Here is a 26,541-nt window from a genome sequence, read left to right on the forward strand (position 1 = left end):
TGGCTAAACAGAAATACTCTTACCGTTAACACAGTCAAAACAAAATACATCACACATAGTATAACACAAAGAGGTCAACCTCCTTCTAACTTGAACTTGTTTTTGCATGACTGTAAACAAACATCATCCTATTGCCTATGCGAACACATCGAAAGGGTAAAACAAATAAAATACCTAGGAGTTATCATTGATACACACTTACAATGGACTGAACACATTAATTTTATCACTAATAAACTAAAACGAGTCTTGCACCTAATAAAATCCATCAAAAACATTTTTCCACTAACAATACTCAGATCAATATATTTTGCACTGTGTCAATCCATTGCCACTTATGGAATATTAGCTTGGGGAAGCGCTACAAACATAACAATTGACCCAATTCAAAAAGTTCAGAAGGCAATAATAAAACTCATACTGCAAGTACCATTCTACACAGACTCAAACAAAATTTTCAAAACTCTAGACGTCATGTCAATAAGACAACTTTACGCCAAAACTGCTCTCCTACATCTCATCCATAATAATCTTCATATTACAAATCAACCAAAAGCCATAATAAAAACCAGGTCATCAACAAATAAAACACTGAACATTCCGATAACACACACCACACACGGACAAAGACACTTTCAATACTACGCAACCAAACTTTTTAACAGTATGCCCATTACTTTGAAACAACTAATGACTAAAAATACATCTACAAACTTTCTCAAAAAACATATCGTAGCCTGGATAAAAAATCAAGATATTCACTTTATTCAAAAGATTATAATTCCAAACCAAACATAACCAAAATATGATAAATAAAATTAAATATTATACACGTTCTTTAAGAATTATCCAAAAATTACATACACGCACATATATTTGTGTGTTTTCATGTTTCAATATGTCTGTGAAAAAAAAAAAAAAATAATAACTTTCTACCACAACACATAAATACCTGTCACACTTAATCACAAACACGTAAACACCTCAGCACAGGTTCTCCTAGTGAGGTGTTCACGTAACATACAATATCAACCACACACAGTTTTACCTACATCAACCTATGTTCTTTATTTTTTATACCTATTTTTTTGTACTACAATATAAACCACTGTAAAAAATTGTAAAATGTGTATTCAAGAATAGACATAAATAAATAAATAAATAAATAAATCTAATGTTTATAAGACAAGGTTTTTACGCATAGTACAAAGGATAATAGATTATTATAAGCAATAATTAGTCGCCTGTAATATCAATACAATTTGAAAATATCTCCCAAGTAAAAATAAATGGTCGAAAATCTCCCGTCGGCGTAATTTATTTTTACTCGGGAAATATTTTCAATATGTATTGAAATTACAGCCGACTAATTAATGCTTATAATAATTTCTTATTATTATTAAAATTCTAATAATATCAATGTTTCATAATAAAAATTTTCATGTGGGTTTTATCTATTCTCGGATATTATGCATGATGGTACTAAATGTTGTTATGTTACGTTTATAAATAGTCTCGTATGATGAGTTTTTCACGGCCAAAATCATTAAAGTGATTTATTATTGGGGTATTTTCGTGTTGCGCTACTTCCTCTTTTAGGCAACGTTTCGGACAGTATTACAAAGTATCCATCATCATAGCAGATGCGATTGTGGACAGTATAATTCTCTCCGAAACGTTAGCTAAACAAAGAAACGGCATAATCCCCCAAAATAAATCACTACAACCAAAAAGTCTCCTCTATAATTAGCCTGCAAGACAAAGGCATGAGTAGTTTATTTATATCAAAGGCATATTTGTGTACCTAGAAGAAACATTTCATCCTTAAGTGTTAGTAACTGCAGGAAAACAGCAGGAGACCGGAAACAACGAAACAGAAACGGAAATAATTTCTTTGTATGGGCCACAATACAATGACGATGTGAACAAATAAATACAATGACGAAATGTTGAGAACTAGCAACTAACGATTATTGTTAAGTACTGAATGTTCGAGGATTTTTTTTCTTACCTGGACAAAATATGGATTTCGTTTTTTCTCAAGTAGAGCATTCATAGAACCAGTGAGTACTGGCAATTGAAAACATAGGACTTCTTCTGAGGCATCTAGGTCTGCGAGTCAGTCTAGTAACTAACTCGTGAATACGAATGAATGCATCGGGCATTCGTTGACCACATGTTCGGTGGTCGGCATCGCACCGCATTCACACCGAGCCGACTCTTCACTCCATTCATAAAGAATAATAAAACATTGCTCACTCGTCATCTGAATTCAGGATATTGTAATATATATAAAAACCGAGGCGACTCCTTAAGGCCCCACCTATGCATCGTGTGGGCACAGCGGCTGTGGGAGCACCTTATCCTATTGGTGGAGGACCACGAGTTCACGAGTGTGAGAGATGGGTATTTCTCTCGTCAAGTTTCCACCTATCTTCTGGAGTGACAGAACAACCGAAGTAGCCTCTTTCCTTTCTTCCAAAAGGGTTTCGGGACTTCAGGAGGCATAAAGGGTGATATTTCTGTATTTCGTCTATTTTACAAATACTCCCGACTGTTTGGAGGCAGTCGGACTAACATCATCCTTAATTTGGGGATTTTGTGGTGCTGAAGGAGTGAAGAAGGGTAGGATATAGGAAAGAGGTAGATTTTAAAGTTCCTGGCTACTCAGATCTGGTCATAAAACACGGTTGAAGCCATTTAAATCAGCGTTTCCATTGTAAATATTGGTCTTTGGTGGACACATTTACAATATCAATAGCACAGTTAAGTGGAATTTGAAAATTTAATTTATCACAATACTTCATGTTCATTATGAGATATTAAGCGACAAATTTAATGTGATTTTTATCCATTCTAGATGAAAAAAGGAATTAAATTACACACGAAAATATTTATTTACAAAGTGGTTACTCTTGGTAAATGCTTTACAAAAAACGTAATTGTTTTCACTTAAATCTACACTTAACGCATTTGTGCGCTAGGCCATCGATATTAAGGTTAACGCCGGGTACAAAAATAATAATGCAAATAATAAAAACAATTTTAAAGTTTTTGTGATGTGTTTTATTGACATTGAAATAAATAACTGTTTTTCCTGAAAGCAAGTAGTTCAATACATAAGAATAATTTGAAGGAAATGTATTTACATATTTGTAATAAGCATTTACTTTGTGGCTCGTCATAATTTACAATAAACGTAAAATAATGAAATGTATTTACGTAATTCAAAGTTACTATAAATATAAGTTCGAGAAAATAGTTAAGAGGCCACTTTTGAATGTATTTGTGCACATTGAATGTTTCAAAAATGTTTTGCCGGGTCTTTCAAACTTGCTTGGAATACCACTCTTTACCTCGCAAAAAGATACTGGGTAGCCACATTTATCAATAATTATTATATTTATACAAATATAATTTATTTAATAACTTGTAATTCATATTTTCACCATTATCCGTGAAATTCACGAATGGTTAATAAAGTTATATAATCATTATTTTTTTATCCACCCGTAGGCACACCGCAATCTCTTTGAAATTATTTACCCTTTTATCCAGGTTTATATGTCAATAAATTAATAAAATGAGGATTGAGGACGGAGGGCCATGATATAGAGATATAACTGATGTACGTTAATTTAGTCGATGTCCAGTTTCCTGAAGGTGCCCATAAGGCCGAGGAGATCATCTACCGTGGTCTGGGGCTGGTGCTCCCGCTTGGTTTCATCAGTCTTGAACTTAACAGAGTCCATGAACCAGCGTCTCCATTCCGGCAATCTCATAACCCTTTTCATATCATCTGCAACAAAATAAAATTTTGTTTTTGACAATTTTAAAAAATTTTTTTCATCTTTATGTTATTTTATCAGATCTGCAGGCTGGTAAAATTTGCTTAAAAATTTAAATTACAAATTACAGACTTAATTTAACATTAATATAAAAACCTGTTTATTTTAAAATTCACAGCTTAACAATTATTTCACTTTGTGGGACGCAATTTCAATGTCCCTCATTTTATGTTAGTCATTTGGCATAAGTACTGAACTGACCATTTATTTTTAATCATTTTTCTTCGAGAAATCAACACTTATATTTTATAATTTTTTACACTTAAAAAATATAAAATAAAACCAACAAGAGATTTCCTCCTTGTGATTTTACCCCTAATTAGATATCATGTAAAGATTAATTATTTATTACAATTGTATAAAATTAAAACAACAAAAAAATATGATAAACTAACCATCACGCCGTTTTTTCGCAGAGATGACGGAACTTGCCGCATTCAAATTCTTACATCTTATCATAATACTCTTCTAATATTCTGACTCTTGACTTCCGGGAATTCTCTTCTTCTTCTTCGACATTCACATTTGAGTCATATATTCTTCTTACACTCATTACTTCGTTCATTTGCTCTACATGCCCAAACCAGAAGCGAAATTACATCAGCCATGCATTCTTTGCGAATCTTAACATTTCTCACACGATCATACGTGGTTTTACCATACGCCTCTGGGATCTTATTTCTACAGCAATCAGTCTTATATTATAACTTAGTAAAAATGAATACATAAACAAATCAAAATCATTGCAGAATTATCTATACAGCATATAACAGTACGTTCCGGAAGAATTTTATCTCTATAGCATATAACAGCACGTCCCCGAAGGATTTTAGCTCTATAGCATATAACAGCACGTCCCCGAAAGATTTTAGCTATATAGTATAGAACAGCACGTCCCCGAAAGATTTTAGTTATATAGTATAGAACAGCACGTCCCCGATTTTATTTTTATTTTTTTTTAATTTTTTTTTTATTAAAAGTATACAATACAGAATATAGTATATTATATAAAGCATTGTACTCCCAGGAGTTAATAAACTCATTGCGGGAATGATACGCATTACATGAAACATATAGCTGTATGTATTAAATGGACATATGATGGGACATACACAACATTATTATTTCAGATAGTCATTAATAAGATGAAGTTTGAGCATGTTAGTTTGGGTCTTTTTACATTGACTTGCACATTTGATCTCATTATTGCACATTATTTTAACCAGATATCTCTGAGCATATTTGAAGCTTAAAACGTGGAAGTCATGTCAGTCGTGGATAATCGTTTGGCACGAACTACATTTAAGATATATATTTTTTTAATTGTAAATTAACAAATATTGCTTTCAAAATTACAAGTGCATGTAGTTACATATTTCATAAACATATCTAATTACAATCAAAGGAATAGCAAACATGACGTATTAAGGTAAGTGTCTTGACTCGACTGTATGTTACGATCTAGATGTAAAGTGCACTAACTTCGGAAGGTGATTCTATAAACTACAATCCTCTGCGTGAAGTTTTATCTTTTATAAGCATAAACTTTTTAATATAAGTGTGTTTGTCGGAAGTGACTTGCCAGGTAAGTATATTTTGGTATCTTTTCAAATAACAAATGTAGATCCTAGGAAATAAATTGTACAGCGCCCTTGAGGTGATTTTTCACAAAAACGGCGCTCTACAAATTATCCAATTATTATTATTAGTAAAATAATAATTTTTTATCAAAATTCCAACTTTGAAGGTGAGGTAGAAATGTTGAAATTCTTCTATGGAACAATTATTTTTATGGTTAAGAAAACAATGGAATTTCGAAGTTGTAATTTATCTTTTTAATTTCTACCACCAAATTAGTGCACTTTACCCCGGACACTCCATTTAGGCATGGATGGGTTGAGTTTTTCATGGGGCGAAACGTAGCTCATGGGTAAAATAAAACCTAAACGATAAAAAACGTAACAAAATTAAAAAAAAAATTAAGTACCTACTCGACATTTTTATTATGTATTTGAACAAATATACCGAATCTTTGGCAAAACAAGGAGCATCCAACCCTATTGTTACCCCTGCAAACCACATTCCCCTATCTGAAATTTTTTTCATCCTCAAAGATAGATCCCGCAATGTTTGGTCGGAATATTGGCACATCGCAAGTCAATCCGAGGGAGCCATCTATAGCTCAATATAAAGGACTATCCCATCACAAATGTGGTTTCAACAACTCTCCCATGTATCCAAAATATAAATTTCCTCACTTATTCGAATGAGGATTGGGCATTGTTCCGTTCCTTCTAAAAATTCAAGTGCTTGACTCCCCAGATTGTACTGGTAATTCAGTGGTCTAGAATTGGGAACTTTAGATAACATATTTTTTGTTGTCCCTCTCTAAAAAAATATCTTTTCTTCTATTCACCATCTCATCTCTTTTAAGTCTTAATTCGACTCCAATCTGACACATACTTTTTAAATTTTCCGATTTAAACAAAATTAAGTTATAAATTCACCTTTCCTCTCTCCATAATTTGAAATGACGGCCTAGAACATCCTTGAAGCGTGAACGCCAGAAACATTTAGAAAATATAACAAATATACCAAGGACAGTAAATCGAGGTTCTAGAAAATCGTTCTCGCATCGTTAATTTTATACAATATTTATGTCGCGAGCGAAGCATTCAAAATAGGTATAATTTTCTAGCATGTGATAAACTCCAACGGCTCGGAGGGCTTTGAAGCAGAGAATGGACGGTTATCTCGAGAGTATTTCCTCCTGGGGTAAAAATAATCTCGTCGAATTTAATGTTTCAAAGACCCAATCCTGTCTGATTACGTCTAAAAGGGATCCAAATGATAATCTAGTCTCCTTCAACGGAAGCAATCTTCCGAACAGGCCTTCCATTGATATGCTTGGTGTAACTATAAGTGACCAGCTCAGGTACGGGGGCTCCATCGAAGCTAGAGTAAAGTTGGCCTCTCAGAAGCTGGGCGTACTGTACAGGGCCCGCAGATACTTTAATAGTACACAACTGCTCACCCTGTACAAATCGCAAGTGCGCCCTACTGTCGAATTTGGCAGCCATCTCTGGTCTGGAGCCCCAAAATACCTGAAAAAAACCCTTGACTCTGTGCAGAAACGGGCGGTCCGTTTGATAGATTCCCCAATCTTAACAAACGGACTGCAATCTTTAGAGCACAGGCGTCAGGTAGGTATGCTGTCCTTGTTCTATCGGTATTACAATGGAAGATGCTCTGAGGAACTAGCGTCATTGATCCCTTCGGCACCGGTGCGTAGTCGGGATACACGCCAAACGCGCGCCCAACATTTGTACACAGTTGACACTTGTCACATGAGAACGGGTCGCTTCTACGATTCGTTCTTAAGTTCAACAGCTCGGCTGTGGAACGAACTGCCGGCCTCTGTGTTTCCTCCCTCCTACAACATGGGACTCTTCAAGACCCATGTTCACTCCTTCCTCTCCACAAAAAGACCCTCCACACAGCATCCCCAAAGATGACATAGGCCCTGAGGGAAATTATTTTCTTCAGGGCCTCCTGTGTGGAGTAAATATAAAAAAAAAAAAAAAAAAAAAAATTAATTAGTAATCTAAAACAAAGTGAATGGTCAAGTGTTAATGGACGTCATGTAACTGAAAAAACGCGTGCACAGACGGGTACGAAGGCTGTGTCTTTCATAAATCGTTGACCTTCTATGCAGGGGTAAATGTACTACCCAAAGTGGAAACACAATCATGTCAAGGTCTCTGCAAAAATATGCTTTTACTTTAAGCACTATTTACGGAGTTTGGTATTTGTTTTGTGGTATTTATTTTGAAGTTTGTTGAACCATACAAAATTGATTAACAACTCTCTTAAGTGGAATATTCTGTTTTCATTTTTTAGTTTTGTTTTAACAAACATGTTTGCTATATTTTATTGTCATACTGAGGAGGCTTTAAGATTGCCAAACCCAATGATGACAAATGCTCTGGGGTTACCGTCTGTGGTCAGTTGTGTGGGGGTTATTTTTTAGGAAGGAAATGATTGGGTGCCGGACAGTGGCGGTTTAAAATCTTATTTTAGTCTTAGGCATAATTACACCTTTTTCCTCCAGATCTTATTTATTGTTACTGGGTTTTTACGGATGATTTCGCTCACGTGAGAACAATCCTTTTATAAAAACTCAGCACAAATGGGTACATACAATTACAAAATGTACTCAGGCATAGGACAACTTAATTTTCGTTTATCTTAATAAAGATTATAAAACAAAAACAAAAAAAATTCAAATTTTTAAAAGTTCACTCAAATAACTAATAGTAAAAAGCGAGGCAAGAGAAAAAAGAGACAAAAATAAAGACACAAGTAATACAAAATATAATTAGCGCAACATGTTTTTTATCATCCGCAGAACATTTTTTCTGAATCCGTAACTATCGCAGAAAATGTCTACTTCAGCACAATCCGTATTATCATATAGTCAACACATTTGGGTCAAAGAGATAAAATTGGCCATATTATTTTTGCATCATAAACAATGGAAATTAGGAACATTTATTGCAATATTGCTAAGACATAATGTGGTTTCAAAATGGCCGTGAATTATTATGTGTAAACATATAAGATCAGATAATTTCCAAATCCAGATCTAAGAGAATTTCATCATCTCACTGCACCAGATGTCATTTACCTAACACAACAAGGTACAATTTACGTCAAAATCTATTTTTTATAGGAAGAAGCAACAACGGTCTTCAGTACGTACATAATAAATTTATTTTAATGACAACTTATTACATGATAACCACAAAAATCTGTTGATTCTTGAAAATACTACTTGGTACAAATTTAGTGTCAACAAATTTTATAGTCGCTACGCACCCGTATAGTTAACAGATTCCTAAGGCTTGCACGCTTCCATGGTTCGTGGTAGAGCAAGTACAGCTAAATAAGGAAATATAGGACCAATAATCGCTGAATTCATAACGCACGTAGCATGGGATTCATGTCGAACACGCCCACGGGCAGTATTTTAAAACGAATATGTGGATTTATAAAAATAAATTAATTCATGGTAACATGTTCTGTAGTGCGTATTAGTTTACAGTAATACAATTTGGAATCCCTAAAGCACCTATCATTAGTAGATTATGTAAGGTACGCATTTAATCCGGGTATAACATATCAAATTACATTGAAAACGTTAATTTTACGTCAACCAGTACCTGGTTTTGACCCATTGATTGCGTTGAAATGAATAGGAAATTGCATCAAAATAAAGCAAGCATCACCATGACCATATCATTACAGCAAAATGGTATTCATTATTAATCTATTCCGACCATTAACCGCTGAAATTATAGGACTCATCCGCGTTAGAAATAATGAACAGTGAAATCAAATGACGCGGTTGTGTTGTCCGCTGCATTGAACCAGACAGTGGCGGTTCTTCACAGAGGGACAATGGAGACAATCCTCACCAGATAGATATTCCCGAAACCAACTCAAAGAAATAAATAGCCAATGCTACGTCTTCACAAACGATCATTTGCAGAAACGTAATATAAAAATATTTCGCATAATTTTCAAGCTCGAATTTTAGTGAGATACCGAGGCTAAAGCAACTGCCCGGCGCCATAATAATATTTGAATGATTTATATAGCTCCGTTATTGTGAAAATCACCTCAAGGGCTATGAATCGGAGCTTTAGCTTACTAGCAACTAGCGATAGTCAATGGCCTTTGATGCATTATTTCTTAGTGCGCAGGACCTAGCCGGAACCTATATTCCCAGGATATTCCCAGGAGTTTCATGCTATTTTTTTTGGTTTTGCAATCAAACAGTTATTACACGTATAGTCATTTTGTTCGCTTTTGGAACAACTCATTTGTCTTATTGTCATGGTCAAAAATCTGTTCTAAACGGTGTTAGAATGAAAAAACACCACGCTTTGTATTTAAATATGGAAATTAACCACAGCATAATTAAAACTTAGACCTCGATAAAACCAAAATTATCGACCGCAATTCGAGAAAAATTTATGAAAATTACATCATTTTATTATGAACTAGCTGACGTGTACCCGAAGATGCTGGGAGTTATCCTTATGAGGTAGACATATAGCGTCACGCACTTTTCTGTAGGCCTTTTTAAGTTATACAATTCCGTTAAACATTATTTTGATGGATATCATAAGGTTTAGCCAGCGTTAGCAATGTAAATGATCAAAAATATTTTTTACGACTTGATTTCAAAACATCGACTTTTCTCTACTTTCTTTAAATATAACATGCATATATTATACATATACACCTTTCGAGAGAAATTTAATATTTGATATTGAAAGCCCTATCAAAATACTTTACGTAGTTTAGAAGAACTAAGCGCACAAACAGGCAGACGCGGATAGCGACTTTATTTTATACTACATGGTTTTTAGAAACTACGCCATTAATAAAAATGGAACGATACACGCTTCAACAACGCATCGAAATTATTAAAATTCACTTGAGTGAATCAAATGCAAATCATCTTGAGTGATGAGGCCCATTTCCACCTCGGTGGCTTCGTCAACAAGGAAAATTGTCGCAACTGGGGCTCGGAAAACACAAGAGTTATTGTTGAAAAGCCTTTTTATTCTCAAAGTGAGACTGCTAGGTGCGGTTTATGGTCCGACGGAGTCATTGGACCTTACTTTTTCTAAAATGAGGCTGGAGCAACAGTTACGGTGAATGGATTGCGCTATCGAGAGATGATTAATGATTTTTCATGGCCGGAATTGGATGATATTGATCTGGACAACGTTTACTTTCAATAAAACGGCGCTACGTGCCACACAAGCAACGAAACCATTGATCTTTTACGGATGAATATAAAAATTACACCTCTTATTGGAAAACCCTGTATTTAAAGATTATTTTCATATGAAACGACAAAAAAGCAAGGTGGCAATAGTGTTCATAATACATTTGTCTAAAAATATTATTTTTAAAATGATATGATTATTTCTAATAATAAAATTTTAAGAATATTTTATTAGCTTTCAGTTTATAGTTTCAGAATAAATTCAGAAACATCCCAACCATTTGGATTTTATTGAAAAGCGGACATACGCACAACTTCTCCGACTTTCTGATAGCATCTATAAGAAATATAATGGCCATTATGCCAAAGGCCTTAGGGGTTATGCACTCCTTGACTTTCTTTCACGGTTCTAGGCAATACGCGAAACCGCACACGTGCACTTGTATGTTGATTTCATACGACTCGCGGACACGTTTCAGTTTAAAAAGTCAACTATTTTCTTGCAGGAATCGAGCCTGTGCAGTGACAATCTTGCAAGATATTGTGTTATTTTTATTTTACTATATTATAAATATTGTTCTGTTTAGATGTGTGGTTTGGTATACATGAATAATTTTACGTTAAAGATTTTTTTATGTTTTTTCTTCATAGTGAGATTTTAGTAAAGTACACGTACAAATGTAGGTCCCCTTTACTGAAGAAATGTTCTAGCCGCCACTGGACCAGGCGACCAGGCAAACGGGCTAGGTGGCTTGGCAAAACATTGACCCACAAATCGTCGTGAATTATTACTGTGTTACTAGCTGACAAACCGGCAATTATATCGTTACTCTGTGAAAGTAGTCACATGATGGAAGGTCTACTTGCATAATTTTATTACGAACCTCAAAAATACTATTTATTACTACCTAGCAAAGATATTAGAAGAACGAGATGTGCTATGAGCAGTTCGTACTGAGTGGAATTTTTTTGCCGAGTGTCGCCGGTTTTGTTCACCAATACTACTGCACACCTTCGCTTGCGCTGAGGTATCCGCACTAATACATAGAACAGATTTCTGTGCGTACACGTCCCGATACCGTTCAAAGTACCCTAATTAGGTAGTACTCCGGCTACGGTCCGGCGGCCAACATAGCATATCTCGTTCTTCTAATATCTTTGCTACCTAGCAACTATTATTTATGTTTGTTGAAAAGCGCAGGTCCTTGAAAATCACTTTACTTGTCGAGATTAACTGTGACGGCCATTTATTTTACAGAATTTAAACAATTCATATAATTTAAAAGTTAATTTTCAAGTTTGATGAAAGCAAGTGCTCTTATTAGAACATTATGGACCAATTACTTCACAGATAATGACAGTTTGTTCAAATTCTAAAAAAAAACTAACCTTCCAAAAAAAAAAAATTATTTATGAAAATTTAAAATAAAGAATGAAAATAACTTTCTGGTAAAATAATTAAATTATAGGTAGGTACCTCAGACATCCAGATGTTTATTACACGTTATCCATTAATGACACGTCATTTAGAAAAAGTACTATGTCATTGAACCAGAATTAAAATCACACCCTAAATTCGTATCATTGAGACTTATCGTCAGTTTTTTTTTTTTGTTGTTTGTTTTTGGGGTGTTATGCCGTGTTGCGCTAACTCCTTCTTTAGCCGACGTTTCGGACAGCGTTGCAGTGTCCATCACAGGGCAGATCCGGTAGATCCGAAGATGTGTGATATCGGATCTGCCCTGATGATGGACACTGCAACGCTGTCCGAAACGTCGGCTAAAGAAGGAGTTAGCGCAACACGGCATAACACCCCAAAAACAAACAACAAAAATGCTTTTGGCCGTGAGAATCTAAAAAAACCTTATCGTCAGTTGTTTATTTTTACTTGATCGTGCTTTCTATTTTTAAAACACCCCCGACCAGTGAAGAGATATACCAATAGAAGTGTAATGTGGTTATATGCGCATGCCTGAAGTAAGATCAATTGATCCTTACTTCTGATGAAAATGATAAAACATTTTCAAATAAGTATTAGATTTCTTTCTTGAACAAATAACCGATTTCATTAGGATTCTGCAGGTATAGATTACAATTCGAGAGACTATCATCTTAAATCACGTTCTATAAAACCTTTTTGGGTTTTGAAAAGTTTTTACATTCCAAAATATCTAACGAGACCCCTCATGAAGAGCGTTCATAAACTCATTTTAATTATTAATCTATGTAAATAATAGAATTATAATAAAAAGTGTTTTACTATCGTATTATTTGATATAATAATATCCTCACTGGAATCTCGAGTAATTTTGCTATGGTCAGAATATTTACCGCTAAACATATCAAATATAAATTGCCATTTAACTGCAAACTGACGTAAAAAAACCTTAGAGTTTGGACTTCCTTGGTGATACTCTTACGTGATAACTATTCACTTGTGGCTAGGTAGGTACCAATAAAAAGCGATCCACGATTTTTCGTTTGGAAATTTATTCTATAATTTAAAAATGGGTACGCAAGAATTTAAAAATCATTTCAGAATATCTCCTAAATGGTTACGAATCATGCATGTTGAATATAAAATGCTTAATTAAAATTTGTACTGCAAACACTAAAAGCAAGTTTTTGACTGACCGTCACATTTGGCAATTTGTTATTAAGGCGACATATGACTAATGACGAGGTTTTGCTCAAAGCTCACATTTTAATTATTTCTGATGAAATTATTACTTAAATCTCGATTATTTCTAGAGGGATCCATACGGGTGTAAGTTATTAATATTTAAGATTAATACAAAGAAGACATTAGCATTTAAATATTTTACGTAAAACGGGTTGAAAATGATAAAAAAAGTTTTCAACTATAAAATTGGTGGTAAGCACCAGAAGATTTTATTTTTATAGACAGTGAATTAGTAACTTCCCGAAGGATCCATCTACCTACCTACTTTATCGCTTGTCTAAATAATTCGTACTAAAGATTTAAGTTTGAAAATGACACTTAAATTCAAAGCATACCGTGATCTAGAGTTCATCAAATTAGAGTTACAAACAACATAACCGAATTTAGTATATCTCTAGCATGTTTTAGAATCAAATGATAATTTTATATTTATTGTTTTCCTTGGTATTGCAATGTAAGGCCTTAAGCAACCGACAGACATATTCATTAATATCACGAAAGCATGCTACTATTGAGCATTTGCTACAAGTTGCATGTGTGTCAGTGACATTGCTAGTATTGAGTTTGCTCATACGAGCATGCTACTGGATTCGCGGGAGGAAGGGGTGTGGTCTAAGCATGTCTGAAAAGTCTTGCTTATGAGCATGCTAGTCTCGATCCGATATCAGTTCGCGGCAACTGTGCGTGCACATTCTTTGTAAAAATATCTAAAACGGCCCGTTGGGGAGATGAAAAAACCTTGCTTTTCGTGATTCACCATCGGAGTCACGAATGTTTTTGGAACACAGGATCATCTCAAAAATTAACTTTGCACGAAATAATTATTCTGAAACATTTTTAAATAACGTGAGCGGCCAAGTTTGACAGTAAAAATGATTAAAACAAATAAAAATAAAAAGTTAATCAATTAAAAAAAAAAAAAAATATATATATATATAGATATATAAATATATATGCGCATAACAAGAGTCCCAACTGCTCACAACCGCCTGGATCCAGTGAGACTATGGGATCCCCAATTAGGGTATGTTGTGAGGCTGAAGGCAGTGGAGAGAGAAAAGAGAAGGGGAGATAAAGATGAGGAAGTACCTGGCTGTTCAGATGTGATCACCAAACGCGTTTAAATCCATTTCAAGCAACGTTACAATTTTGAATGGCTGTCTATTCAGGATGAACAGACAACCATTCTTTCCACTCTGAAATGTGCCTCAAGTATACCTTATATTATTTCAAATGATTAAATTGTGAAATAACACAAATCAATACAACAAAATTTAGTTTAGCACGTCGGGATTTGGACCCATGACTTCCGGATATACTTGTCGAGAACCTTACCCCTCGACAACGGAGGGCTTCATCGACCACGGAAGCCATCCTTACTGGTATTTTCTTACAAAGCTTTCATTTTGGCCGAGAGCCTGCTTTTAAATAGCACGAGTGTTTAATTGTTTACTTTGAGCATGCTTTTTCATGTGTATACTTAAAGCAAGTTTGCCATATACAAACAAATTTATCCAGTTGACGAGCATGCTCATTCAGCATGCTCATAAGCATGCTTATTTATGAGCGAGTGTGTCAATACCTACAGGCCCCTAGTTTCACACATAGGTGTTTCTCTATCTTTTCTAAATTCAATATTAGCATATGACGAAATTTACTTTTTGTCATTGCAATAGTTATGCAATATTTTTTTCAAATTATTTTCCTTCTCTTCATGATTTTCCTGTTGTTTATAGCGGTGAGTCATGTAGCATTTTTATTTTTTTTAACTTTATTTTTTTAGGAAACAAGTAAATATTCATATGTAATCTGGACCAATAAAGTTCCATTAACTTTAGTTATTGATTTAGTATTTGTACCTACACAATATATTTATAAATGACAAAAAAATATTAACATACAACCATTAGGAATTACAAAATGTTATGAAATAAGTAAAGACAATTAGATTATATTAAAACAATAAAATAAACTAAGATGATAGAATTATTTCACAAAATTAAAATTGAAGTTATCAGTTAAGTGAGCTGAATTTAATATGTTTTCAAGTTCCAGTTGAAAATGTGTACATCTCTAGAGGCATTGTGAGTTTTTACAGATACGTGCGCATATTTGAATTAACATTGTGGTGTCCTAAATTAGTCGTTCGATCAGATGTTGTGTTCAGGGCAACGAAATGAAATCTTTTCTAACAGATGTGATGAATCAACAAGCTTGTACACGATTTCGTATTAGAATAGGGTATCGCAAATTTTTCTGCGTTTATATAAAGCGATTTGGTCAAACCTATGATATCTAAAGCGATACGATAGCATAAATAATTATTTTAACTTAAACGGTTTTCTAAAATGGTCAGTAAATAAATTTAGAAATCTGTTGGCCTTTTTGGTTGAGGGGCAAGGCTTTTTACCACGAATATGGAGTTCGCTGGTTCAAATCCCGGCTCGGGCAATTAATTTTACTAAATTATTGATTTTAGATGCTGAGCTCAATCACCAAGTAAATTTATATTTCTAAATGTAAAATCGGCATTTAAAAATAGTTTCTTTAATTGTGAAATAAAGGCTAAAAAACTACTCTACCGATTTCACTGGTAATTTTAAAGCTTGTTTTAATCAGTGTCATGGGTGTTAAGAGGGTGTTTTGAATGAAAGAAGTAGTCGGGGAAGCTCGACGAATACTTATTGTATTTTCTCTGCACTGGAATGAGATTCAGAGTCGAATAAAAGTCGATATAATGAAGCATTTTTAAAAGTGAAAATTTGGCATACAGTAGTGAGTGGTGGGATTCAGGGACGCCCAAGGAATACATGGCACGATCGAGTGAAACAATTCTTTAGAATATTATTATTTCCACCTTAAAAAAGATGCAGTTTCAAGTATGTATTCTAAAATTCACAATCTTATTTTTTTTCTCAAAACCATTCATAACCCCAAGCAACGCCAGGTACACGTCAGCTAGTACGTAATAAAATAAGAATGCTTTTATGTTTAGAATTTATGTTGTTATTATTTACATCGTAATACAAGTGGTCGGACGAGTACGGATTAAATTAGACAAGATACAAAGCATACACGCTCATTTATACGTCAGCATAATCATGCTATCTCATGCGTACACGAATGTCTATGTCTACCTTTAGACACACGTTCAATTATTCGTACAATTATTTGTACGATGAATTCATTTAAAATATAGTATATTTGCGGCACGTTCCAAAGTGGAAGATACTCTCAGTACCCTTCTTTTTCTCGATCTAATTCTCCTCCCCACAATTTTTAACCTCACAACTTTAACTTAAACCCCGATTGGGGATGCAATAATTTTGATGGCTAGCATTATATGAAGCATTCGCGGCTTTCCCATAACAAAGCACATTTTCATCATCCACTCCCACCCACGTTAAGCCACCCCCACCAATATCTTACTTTCGATGTGACACCAAGGGCTATCTAACCTCTTGGCTGGTTGTGAAGAAAATTGGTTTGGTAGGGATACATGGGTTTCTTTATATTAGATATATTTACTCATATGCTAACGATAATCTGTACAAACCATAAATAACCGTAATGATGATCAATATACAGGTGATTTAAATAGCGTAGCTATCTATCGATTGGAAGAATAACTAGTTATTTTTTATGGTCCAATAAATGATAAAAAATAAATAATTGCAAATCATTATCTGTTGAATGTAAACTATAGTAAGTAAAAATATAATTGTCATAATAATCAAATAATAAACAAAGCAGCCAAAATGCCTGGATCAATAACAAGAAATACCAAATAATTAACGAACATCGTCGTGCCAAACAATTATACTTAGCATATACATGTAGTCATTTAGATTTTGGTCTCTGGTATTTTGGTATGCATAGCATAAATATTATTTACAAAACATTATTCAATGCATTCGAAAAAAATCATGAAATTCGTTTCTTATAAATTGCACAATCGATCTTATAATAATTATCTTATGGCAAACGTGTTTTTCACAAATTGATTCATTGAGTTTACGTAAACAATTTGCAGATGTTATTATATAAATCGTAAACAACATTACTGAACGACATGAGTCATTAAATAGAATTATATTGAAAGTCCTAGATACGCGGCACACACATTCGTGCATCATTATTTTTAATGAAAAATACTGTAAACAAATTCGATTAAAAGTGCTTGTCTTATAAGATTACATAACATAATAACATTCTCTCTGATTTTGATATCTTCAATTGAAACTAAAACAACTTTAAAATCTCTTTTAAATAATGTTCATATCCCAAATAAACCAAAGAACATATTTATATTATTACGAGGTAACTCTTGTCGTAATTTTAAATACCATATTATTGTTTAATACATAACGAAGTAGTAAAATATAGAGTTCTATAATTGGTTTCTCGGTTAAGTAAATTGCGTATGTATAAACCAACAATATTATTTACTGATGATTTCCAAATAACAAAAGGTTACGATAATTTAATGAACACCGTTATAAAAATACAGTAAGTGAATATAATATGATTAATTACTTATCTATTGATACTTGCAGACAAAAAAAGATTTTGCATCTTTTGTATAATAAGTATGTGTTATGTGGTAATCTACGCAAGCGAAATGTTATTGAATTTTTTTCTGCGTTAGTGGCAGTATTATTACAATAATAAGGTGAAATGATTAGAGTTGGTCTACAAGGTACAAGGCGATTTATCAATGAAACTAATTCAGGGGAGTCAAACCAGTTATTGTTTAATTAATATCAGTATTCGTTTATCTTTTAACGATTTTAACGAGTCGCATTGTTTGTAATAGAGAATCATAATTATTGTGGTAAATACTAATTTAACATTTATTGTTCTCATAAATTTTCGTTGGATTCTCTCAATGAAAACTGTATGATTTTTTATGAAGGGTTCCATATAGAGATGTTGTATTCTAAATGGCTTCTATCAAGAGTTGCACAAAGTATTTTCAATGTATGGATATTTTTTTAATCTTAAGATATTCTTAGAATGAAGCCTAACAATTTCATTTCTTTATTAGTAAATGTCAATTTAGTATTAAAGGTTATTCCGAGGTATTATATTTTAGGTTATTATTATAGGCTATGGTTATTCATTTTATAACTTAATCTAATCTCAGACAGGGTTTTTTTATTCTGAAAAAAATGATTAATTGACATTTTTAAATACCAAGCGTGAATTTGTTAATGCTACACCACTCCGCGAATTTTATAATTTTCGATGGTAGGGTCAAAAAGTCATAGATATTTTAAATGATTTTATATGTTTTCATGTCATCAGTAAATAATAATATGTTGACATCCGAGAATATGGAAGTGACATCATTGTATAAAAAGTATTGGACCAAGGTGCGAACCCTGAGGCACGCCGCTCAAGCTTTAGCTTCAAATTCGTAAGACAAATGATCTTTGATACAAACAGTTTATATACGTTTTGATAAATAATTCTGAATCCAGCATAGTAATATACCACTTATTTCTAGTTTTGACAATGTATTTATTTTAGGAATTTTATGGCAATATCAAACGGTTTACTAAATTCTATATAGATCGAGACAGCTTTTTGTCTATTTTTAAGGTCACTTGAGTTGACGTTTTCATACAGTGTAAGGTTAGTTGAAGTAGATCGGTCAGAGAAAAAACCATGTTGTAGAGATGAACTGTTAAATTTTACACAGGAACATATTTCTTGAAGAATTAACTTTTCGAAAACTTTCAGTATTGACGATTATATGCGTATTGGTCTGTAATTTTCAACAAAAGACTTATTGCCGCTTTTAAGTATTGAAGTAAGAAAGCTTTTTCTTATGTGTGTGGGAAGTTATCTGTTGAAAGCGATTGATTAAAGAGTAGGTATAGTGGATAAAAGACACTATCTGTACAGTTTTAAGGGATGATGGATGTTACATAGTTGAAATATTCCGCAAGAGGTTGGGAGAGGGATAAGTTGGTTATTTGGAAAGAAATATAGAAAGTTTTAAGATTTCTTAGTAGACGCTGATTGCTAATGGTTTTAATTGTTGGAAAAGAATAAATTCTACATGGTTATTCATAATTTTCAAAAGAAATTTGATGTAATTTTTGCCACGACGCGCGATAAAGTGAAAATCTGAGTATATAATGTGTTGGTACATAATAAAAAATATATATTCACTTTACCTGAAATCTCTCTGGAAGTCCTAGGAAAGTCTCCGCCCATGTCCTTAGGGATGTATTCCCTAGGGACCACTTTGAACAGGTCCTCCATGGACTTGTGTATAAATACCCTATCTGATACTTTCTTCTTGAGTCCGGACTTCATAGCGGTCACCAGGAACTCGGCGTATGGGGGGAGGTTTAATAGGTGGAATCCGCGGATATGGGCACCGTAGCATTGCTGAAATACGACAAATAATTCCAAAATTCTATCATATTTGTATCAAACGTGCCAGACATAAAAAAATCCATAACATTTTTCGTTTAAAGACTAGGGTTGATAAACCTGCCCTACAGAGAGGAAACTAATGTTTAAAAAACTTGCCCTGCCGGGTAACGGGAAATTTTATCGCTCGGACCCAAAAGGCGGTTGTCTCGCTTCAACTCAAGCAACCATCTTACTCTGGCTACGCAGCCGCTGATTGGCTAAGCACAAAACCCGCTCAGCGGGCCACGTGTATCCAAGAAATTTGTAAAAAATACAAATTTTCAAGTCTTTTTCTGTAATAATAGGAGATAATTTCAGCTAATTAGTTTTACACACATATGCTCACATGTTTTCCCAATAAATATTCATATAATTACAACCTTTTAGTATGTAAGATATGTACTTATAATCAAAACTCTGAAAATGTTAAAGAGATTTGGCGACTTATCTTGTAGAAAATGTCTTATTTTAACCAAATAAAGAATATTGCAACAGCGTGGTTTTGGCAGGGCGACAGAGGCAGATAAGGCATAATATTATAGAATATTCATTTGTTTCTGAGATAAACTTGGTCCGTGTAATAACACGGCAAAACTCACGCCGAAAAAATAAGTTCCTAAAACACAGAACGGACAAGGGGCGAACCGGGCCAGATACGCGGTCTTGTAGCGCGTTATAAATAGAGCGCTCACATTTGTACCGGCCTCTTTCGCCTCAGACCCTGGAACCGTCAACACCTGCTGTCCGCTCTACTAGACCCGCTTCGCTACCTGGGACAAATACGCTGTGTTTGATTTCATCTTGCCCCCCCCCCACCTCTTCTGCTGACGTCACCCCAGAACGCGACCGGCGAGCATCACTTCTTCTCCCAAGGCTGACTACACTTACCGACTAAGAAAAAACCAACCGCCTTTATCAAGGCGTTTTCAAGTGCAAAATTACAATTCGAACATATATATCGTCTTTTTCAAGACGCTTTCAAAGATTAGCAAATTACAAGAGTCGGAAAGACAAAGGTGAATGTGTACCGGTGTCATATTTTACAGTTTTGTTAATTATTTTCTCTTGTGCAGGTTGACAGATCCCGTACAAATTGGTCCTTCGAGCCGGATCTACACATCACGCCTTCAGTTCTTCCCCAGTGGAGATGCCATCGCTGCGCAGCGGCCGCAAGGCCCTGAACGTATCCAAGAAGCCAGGCTCCCTCCCCGCAAGCAGACATACGCCGTCACCCCGCCGACCTCCCAGCCGGCGCGCCTTGGGCTCCGCAGGAATACCAACCGATGTCGAAATAGTCCAGTAGTCACCACCCCCTCATCGAGCCTTGAGCCCCCTAGCCTCGGGCTCTATCGAGCGACCAATCTCCGCCCCGGGCCCCATCTCAGGCTGCACTTTATCTGATGAGGATGACGATATGCAAATCGAGTCAACGGCGGAGACACTGCGCACTTTACGCCGAGAGATGCGTGATAAGGACACCCGCCACGCCAAGCAGATAGCCGACCTGTTCGCAGCTCTGAACGCTGCAGCACCTAGCCGCCAACCAGACAGCCAATACACGATAGCCAGCCAGTCGACCCCAGTGCCCGCAGCGACCGTCCCGGCCTTGAATGCCGGTCCCGGATATGCAGCAGCACACAACTACATAATGGCCAGCCAGTCTACCCCCGTGCCCGCAGCGACCGTCCCGACCTTGAGTGCTGGTCCCGGATGTGCAGCAGCCCATAACTACACGATGGCCAGCCAGTCTACCCCCGTGCCCGCAGCGACCGTCCCGGCCTTGAATGCCGGTCCCGGATATGCAGCAGCACACAACTACATGATGGCGAGCCAGTCTACCCCCGTGCCCGCAGCGACCGTCCCGGCCTTGAATGCCGGTCCCGGATATGCAGCAGCACACAACTACATGATGGCGAGCCAGTCTACCCCCGTGCCCGCAGCGACCGTCCCGGCCTTGAATGCCGGTCCCGGATATGCAGCAGCACACAACTACATGATGGCGAGCCAGTCTACCCCCGTGCCCGCAGCGACCGTCCCGGCCTTGAATGCCGGTCCCGGATATGCAGCAGCACACAACTACATGATGGCGAGCCAGTCTACCCCCGTGCCCACAGCGACCGTCCCGGCCTTGAATGCCGGTCCCGGATATGCAGCAGCACACAACTACATGATGGCCAGCCAGTCTACCCCCGTGCCCACAGCGACCGTCCCGACCTTGAGTGCTGGTCCCGGATGTGCAGCAGCCCATAACTACACGATGGCCAGCCAGTCTACCCCCGTGCCCGCAGCGACCGTCCCGGCCTTGAATGTCGGTCCCGGATATGCAGCAGCACACAACTACATGATGGCCAGCCAGTCTACCCCCGTGCCCGCAGGGATCGTTTCGGCCTTGAATGCTGATCCCACACACCATACACTATCTGGGGTACGGTCCACCTTGATAGCTAGCCAGGCCTCTCACTACACTGGCTCCCTCAAACTTTCGGCGCCCACCCCGAAAACTCAACTAATAGCCCGCCAACCTACACAAGAATACGGCCCGGCAACTCAAGCCCGCATAACAGCCGTAGCGCAGCCCGCCACGAATGCTAGCCACACATGCGACTACACTGGACCGCTCGCAGCGTATGCGTCAAACGCACACCCGGCTTACACAACAGTTATACATGCCCCGATACTGGCCCCACTACAGGAGCCCACCATCCCACAGCGCACGGCCTCCCCGAGCTACCTACCTACGATGAATCCCCCAGCGACCGGGTACCCTCTCCATACAATTCCTACGGTACCTACTGGCGTAGTTTACCCCCCTCCAGGAACCGAGCATCAACAGGCAGCCTTTTCCAACCGGGGCTTTTCTCCGATGTCTCCACCACCACCAACGACGGACGAAAGTCATCTGGCCCAGATCGCAGCACTGATGAAAGAGGCCTTTCGCTCTAAGAGTGCACAGGAAAACTCCCGCACAGAAGAGAACGACGCACAAATCTCAGCCCTGATTGCCAGACAATCCACTGCAAAGGACCTCCCCCTCTTCGCCGGAGATCCACTTGAGTGGCCCGCCTGGTTGGCTCAGTTTAGGCAGTCCACTGCTACCTGCAAGATGACAAAGAGCGAAAATCTTATCCGACTACAGCGTGCCCTAACAGGCAAGGCCAGGGAGAATGTCCATCCGTTGCTGATGGACCCCACACAAGTCGATGAAATCATCTCGGTTCTCGACCAGCGGTTTGGCGGCCCTGACGCAATCGCCATGCTGATGCTTGAGAAGGCAAAAAGGCTACCTTCACTCGCCGTCAACGCGTCGTGGGAAGACTTGAAGGACTTCTCGGGAACTGTACAAAATTTGGTGAGATCGTTACAACTTCTCAAAACCGGCGGATACCTCACCAACCCCGCCCTACTGCACGACATGACTGCTAAACTACCCGTTACACTGCAATTACAATGGCTCGTTGAGGTATCATTCCAACCCGCGGAGGATTTGGCGACCATCGCCCAATTTGCGACCTTTGTGAAGCGCCTATCCACTGCAATCCCAAGAAGTGGACTGAGGGACCCCCTACGTTCCCGACTGCGCCGAGAGTTGGTTCTCGCCGAGTGCGGCGAACCGCTTAACGACAAAGAAAACATCAAAAGTGAGGCAGTCTACGTGCAAAACAGCAGCGATGTCATTCCTAAGACCGAAAACCACTTGCAGGTACCTGCGAGCGTCGCGCACAAACGCCAGGGCGAGAAGTGCGCTCAATGCGGAGGAGAACACAAGAACCGCGAGTGCTCCAAACAAGCGAAGCGATCCAGAGCGGACAATTGTGCACAGTGCGGCGGCCGACACAGCATACGAGAGTGCCCGGTATTTACCAAAAAGACATTTGACCTCCGTTGGGAGACCGTTCGTGTAGGTAACTTGTGCCGAAAATGCCTAGATAGGCACCACACACGGGACTGTAAACTAAAAGTGTGGTGCGGCGTAGGAGAGTGCAAATCTCCGCACCATCGCCTACTACACGATCCTGATTTCGTGCGAGGTAGCACTGCCGGTGCCGTACACTTGTGACGCCAGGGCAACGATCGGGGGAGTGTAATGCTGAAAATTGTGTCGGTTGTGTTGCGCGCATCCCAAGGAGATGAAGTGTCAGTATTTGCGCTCCTTGATGAAGGCTCCACTGTCACACTGTTTGACGCCGATACCGCTACCCAAATTGGCGCAACCGGGCCCATCCGTGGCCTACGCATTCACGGCGCCAAAGGTATGTGCACTTCCGACACGCTCTCCCGCCGTATTAAACTGATCATAAGAGGCTCAGGCAATAGTGACATCTACCACATTACTGCTAACACTATCGCCAACCTTGACCTGCCAGAACAATGGACGTCCGGGGGATACGTCACACCAAAGCTGCTAATAGGGCAAGATAATGCCCACCTAATTGTTTCTCGAGAAGTGCGCGAAAATTGAGATACCTCACGGATAGTATCACGGACCGCACTGGGGTGGATCGCTCACGGTGGAGCGACCCCCCGCAGTAGCAGCACAGACACCACATTGGCCCTACAAGTTGAGACAGCGGCAGATTCCCGCCTAGGGGAGTTGGTGAAATCAAACTTTGCCATCGACTCCCTCGGCATAACGTCCTCGGTCAGAATTAACGCGAGTGACCAACGAGCTGCCTACCTGATGACTGAAACTACCCGCCCCCTCAATACCGGAAAGTGGGAGACCGGTTTGCTATGGCGTCATCCCCAAGCCACGCTTCTGGACAACCGCCAGTGCGCACTGAAGCGACTCCAAGCCCTCGAGAGGAAGTTGGATAAAGACAAAGTTCTAGCGGCTGCCTACGCTGAAAAAATGTGTCAGTTGGTGACTAAAGGCTACGCAAAGAAACTATCAAAGCACGAGGCATCAGCACCCGCTCCCCGAAAATGGTACTTACCTCATTTTGCGGTAACCAACCCGAATAAGCCAGGAAAGCTTAGGGTAGTATTCGACGCTGCCAGCCGATGTCGCGGCACTTCCCTCAACGACCAACTGCTTACCGGCCCCGACCTACTATCTTCACTCCTTGGAAACGTGCTGCGTTTTAGAGAAGGTGTCGTCGCCATCGCCGCAGATATAAAGGAGATGTTCCTACAGATCAAAATAAGACCGGAAGATCAACCATCACAACTCTACCTCTGGAGGTCACCAGCTCAGCCTGAACCCGATACCTACCAGATGTCCTCCATGATGTTTGGTGCCACTTGCTCGCCGAGTAGCGCCCAGTTTGTACGGGACAGGGTTGCCGGAGAATACGAACAGGAGTACCCAGCCGCTGCAGCGGCGATTCGCAGTAAATTTTACATGGACGACTACCTGGACGCGGTAGATACGCCCGAAGAGGCTGCAGCACTCGTCCATGGTGTGAGCGCCGTCCTGATGAAAGGGGGTTTTCATTTAACGAACTGGGCCTCCAATAGCCCTGCAGCCATAGCCGACATCCCCGCGGCAGACCGAGCCAGCACAGCCGTACGAATCAATAGTGGAGGGACGGAGACAGAACGCATACTGGGACTAGTTTGGGACCCGGCAACTGACCACTTCATCTACTCGTTTGACGAGACAATTGCCCCCGAGGTAGCCGCACAACCTACCAAGAGACAACTGCTGTCGGTAGTGATGAGAATATTCGACCCAGTGGGCTTTGTATCGTGCATTACCATCAGGTCAAAGATTCTGCTGCAAGCCGTATGGCGCTCCAGCGTTGGCTGGGACGAACCCATCATTCCCGAGCATACCCAGAGATGGAAAGACTGGCTGGACCTGTTAAACACAAGCAGCTTATCAATCTCGAGATGTTGCCTGTACCGGAGGAAAAACAACGTCACTCTTCACATTTTTTGCGATGCTTCAGAAAAGGCCTGCTGCGCTGTCGCCTACTATACGGAAGAAATAGACGGGGCCCTGAGGACGACATTCGTAGCCAGCAAATGCAAGGTAGCGCCACTAAAACCACTCTCCATTCCCCGACTCGAGCTACAAGCTGGGCTCATCGCAGCAAGACTAGCTCACACCATACGGAGAGAGAGTCAGGCACTAATATCCCGCGTCTGTTTCTGGACAGATTCAGCGACCGTGCTGTGCTGGCTGCGCACTGACCCACGAGCCTACTCTGCCTTCGTGGCTAACAGACTAGGTGAGATAGATGAACTGACAAACATACCCGACTGGAGATGGGTGCCAACGAAACTTAATCCGGCTGACATCGGCACACGAGACGCAGACACCCCCGATTTGTCGCCAGAAGGGAAATGGTTCAGCGGCCCAGTTTTTCTCACTGGACCCGAGAGCGCATGGCCAAAGGAGCGCGCCCCGTTTACCAAACCCGATGATGTGTCTCTAGAAGGTTAAGCCACACTACGTCGAACACCTGATAACCACAGGGGAGGCCCTCCCAGTAGTGGAGCGATTTTCTTCCTGGCATAGACTACTTCGTGCCACTGCCTGGATTCTCCGCTTTATCAGACGATGTCAGATAAGGGTCAACAAACCGAAAGAGGGTTCTCTTCAAGCAGAAGAGATCAGAACAGCGGAGAACAGATGGATCCGAAAATCTCAGGAGGATTCCTTCAGCGCAGATTTGCGCGCCATCCGACTAGGCAAAACCCTGTCCACTGGCAGTCGCCTAAACTCGTTGAACCCCTTCGTGGGACCAGATGGCACTCTACGGACAGGAACCCGGCTGCAAGCTTTGCAAGGGACTGGGGATGTGGCCCGGACACCTGCCATTTTAGACGGCGAT

General features: G+C 38.8%; 1 protein-coding gene across 1 annotated transcript in view; it reads right to left on the reverse strand.

Moving 5' to 3' along the window:
* Positions 1-3,117: 3,117 nt before the first annotated feature.
* The window catches only part of LOC149413424 (retinol-binding protein pinta-like), a 46,673-nt gene continuing 23,249 nt past the window's right edge, over positions 3,118-26,541 (reverse strand). Inside the window, exons 5-6 of the mRNA XM_089645001.1 lie at positions 19,519-19,735; positions 3,118-3,799 (exon numbers count right to left, since the gene is read on the reverse strand). Of these exons, the coding sequence (XP_089501127.1) occupies positions 3,639-3,799; positions 19,519-19,735 (378 nt within the window). The 3' untranslated portion in view covers positions 3,118-3,638. The remainder of the gene's footprint in view (positions 3,800-19,518; positions 19,736-26,541) is intronic.

Source organism: Hesperophylax consimilis, chromosome 22 (assembly GCF_061612785.1).
Source record: "Hesperophylax consimilis isolate HC1 chromosome 22, BYU_Hcon_1.0, whole genome shotgun sequence".
Lineage (NCBI taxonomy): Eukaryota > Metazoa > Arthropoda > Insecta > Trichoptera > Limnephilidae > Hesperophylax > Hesperophylax consimilis.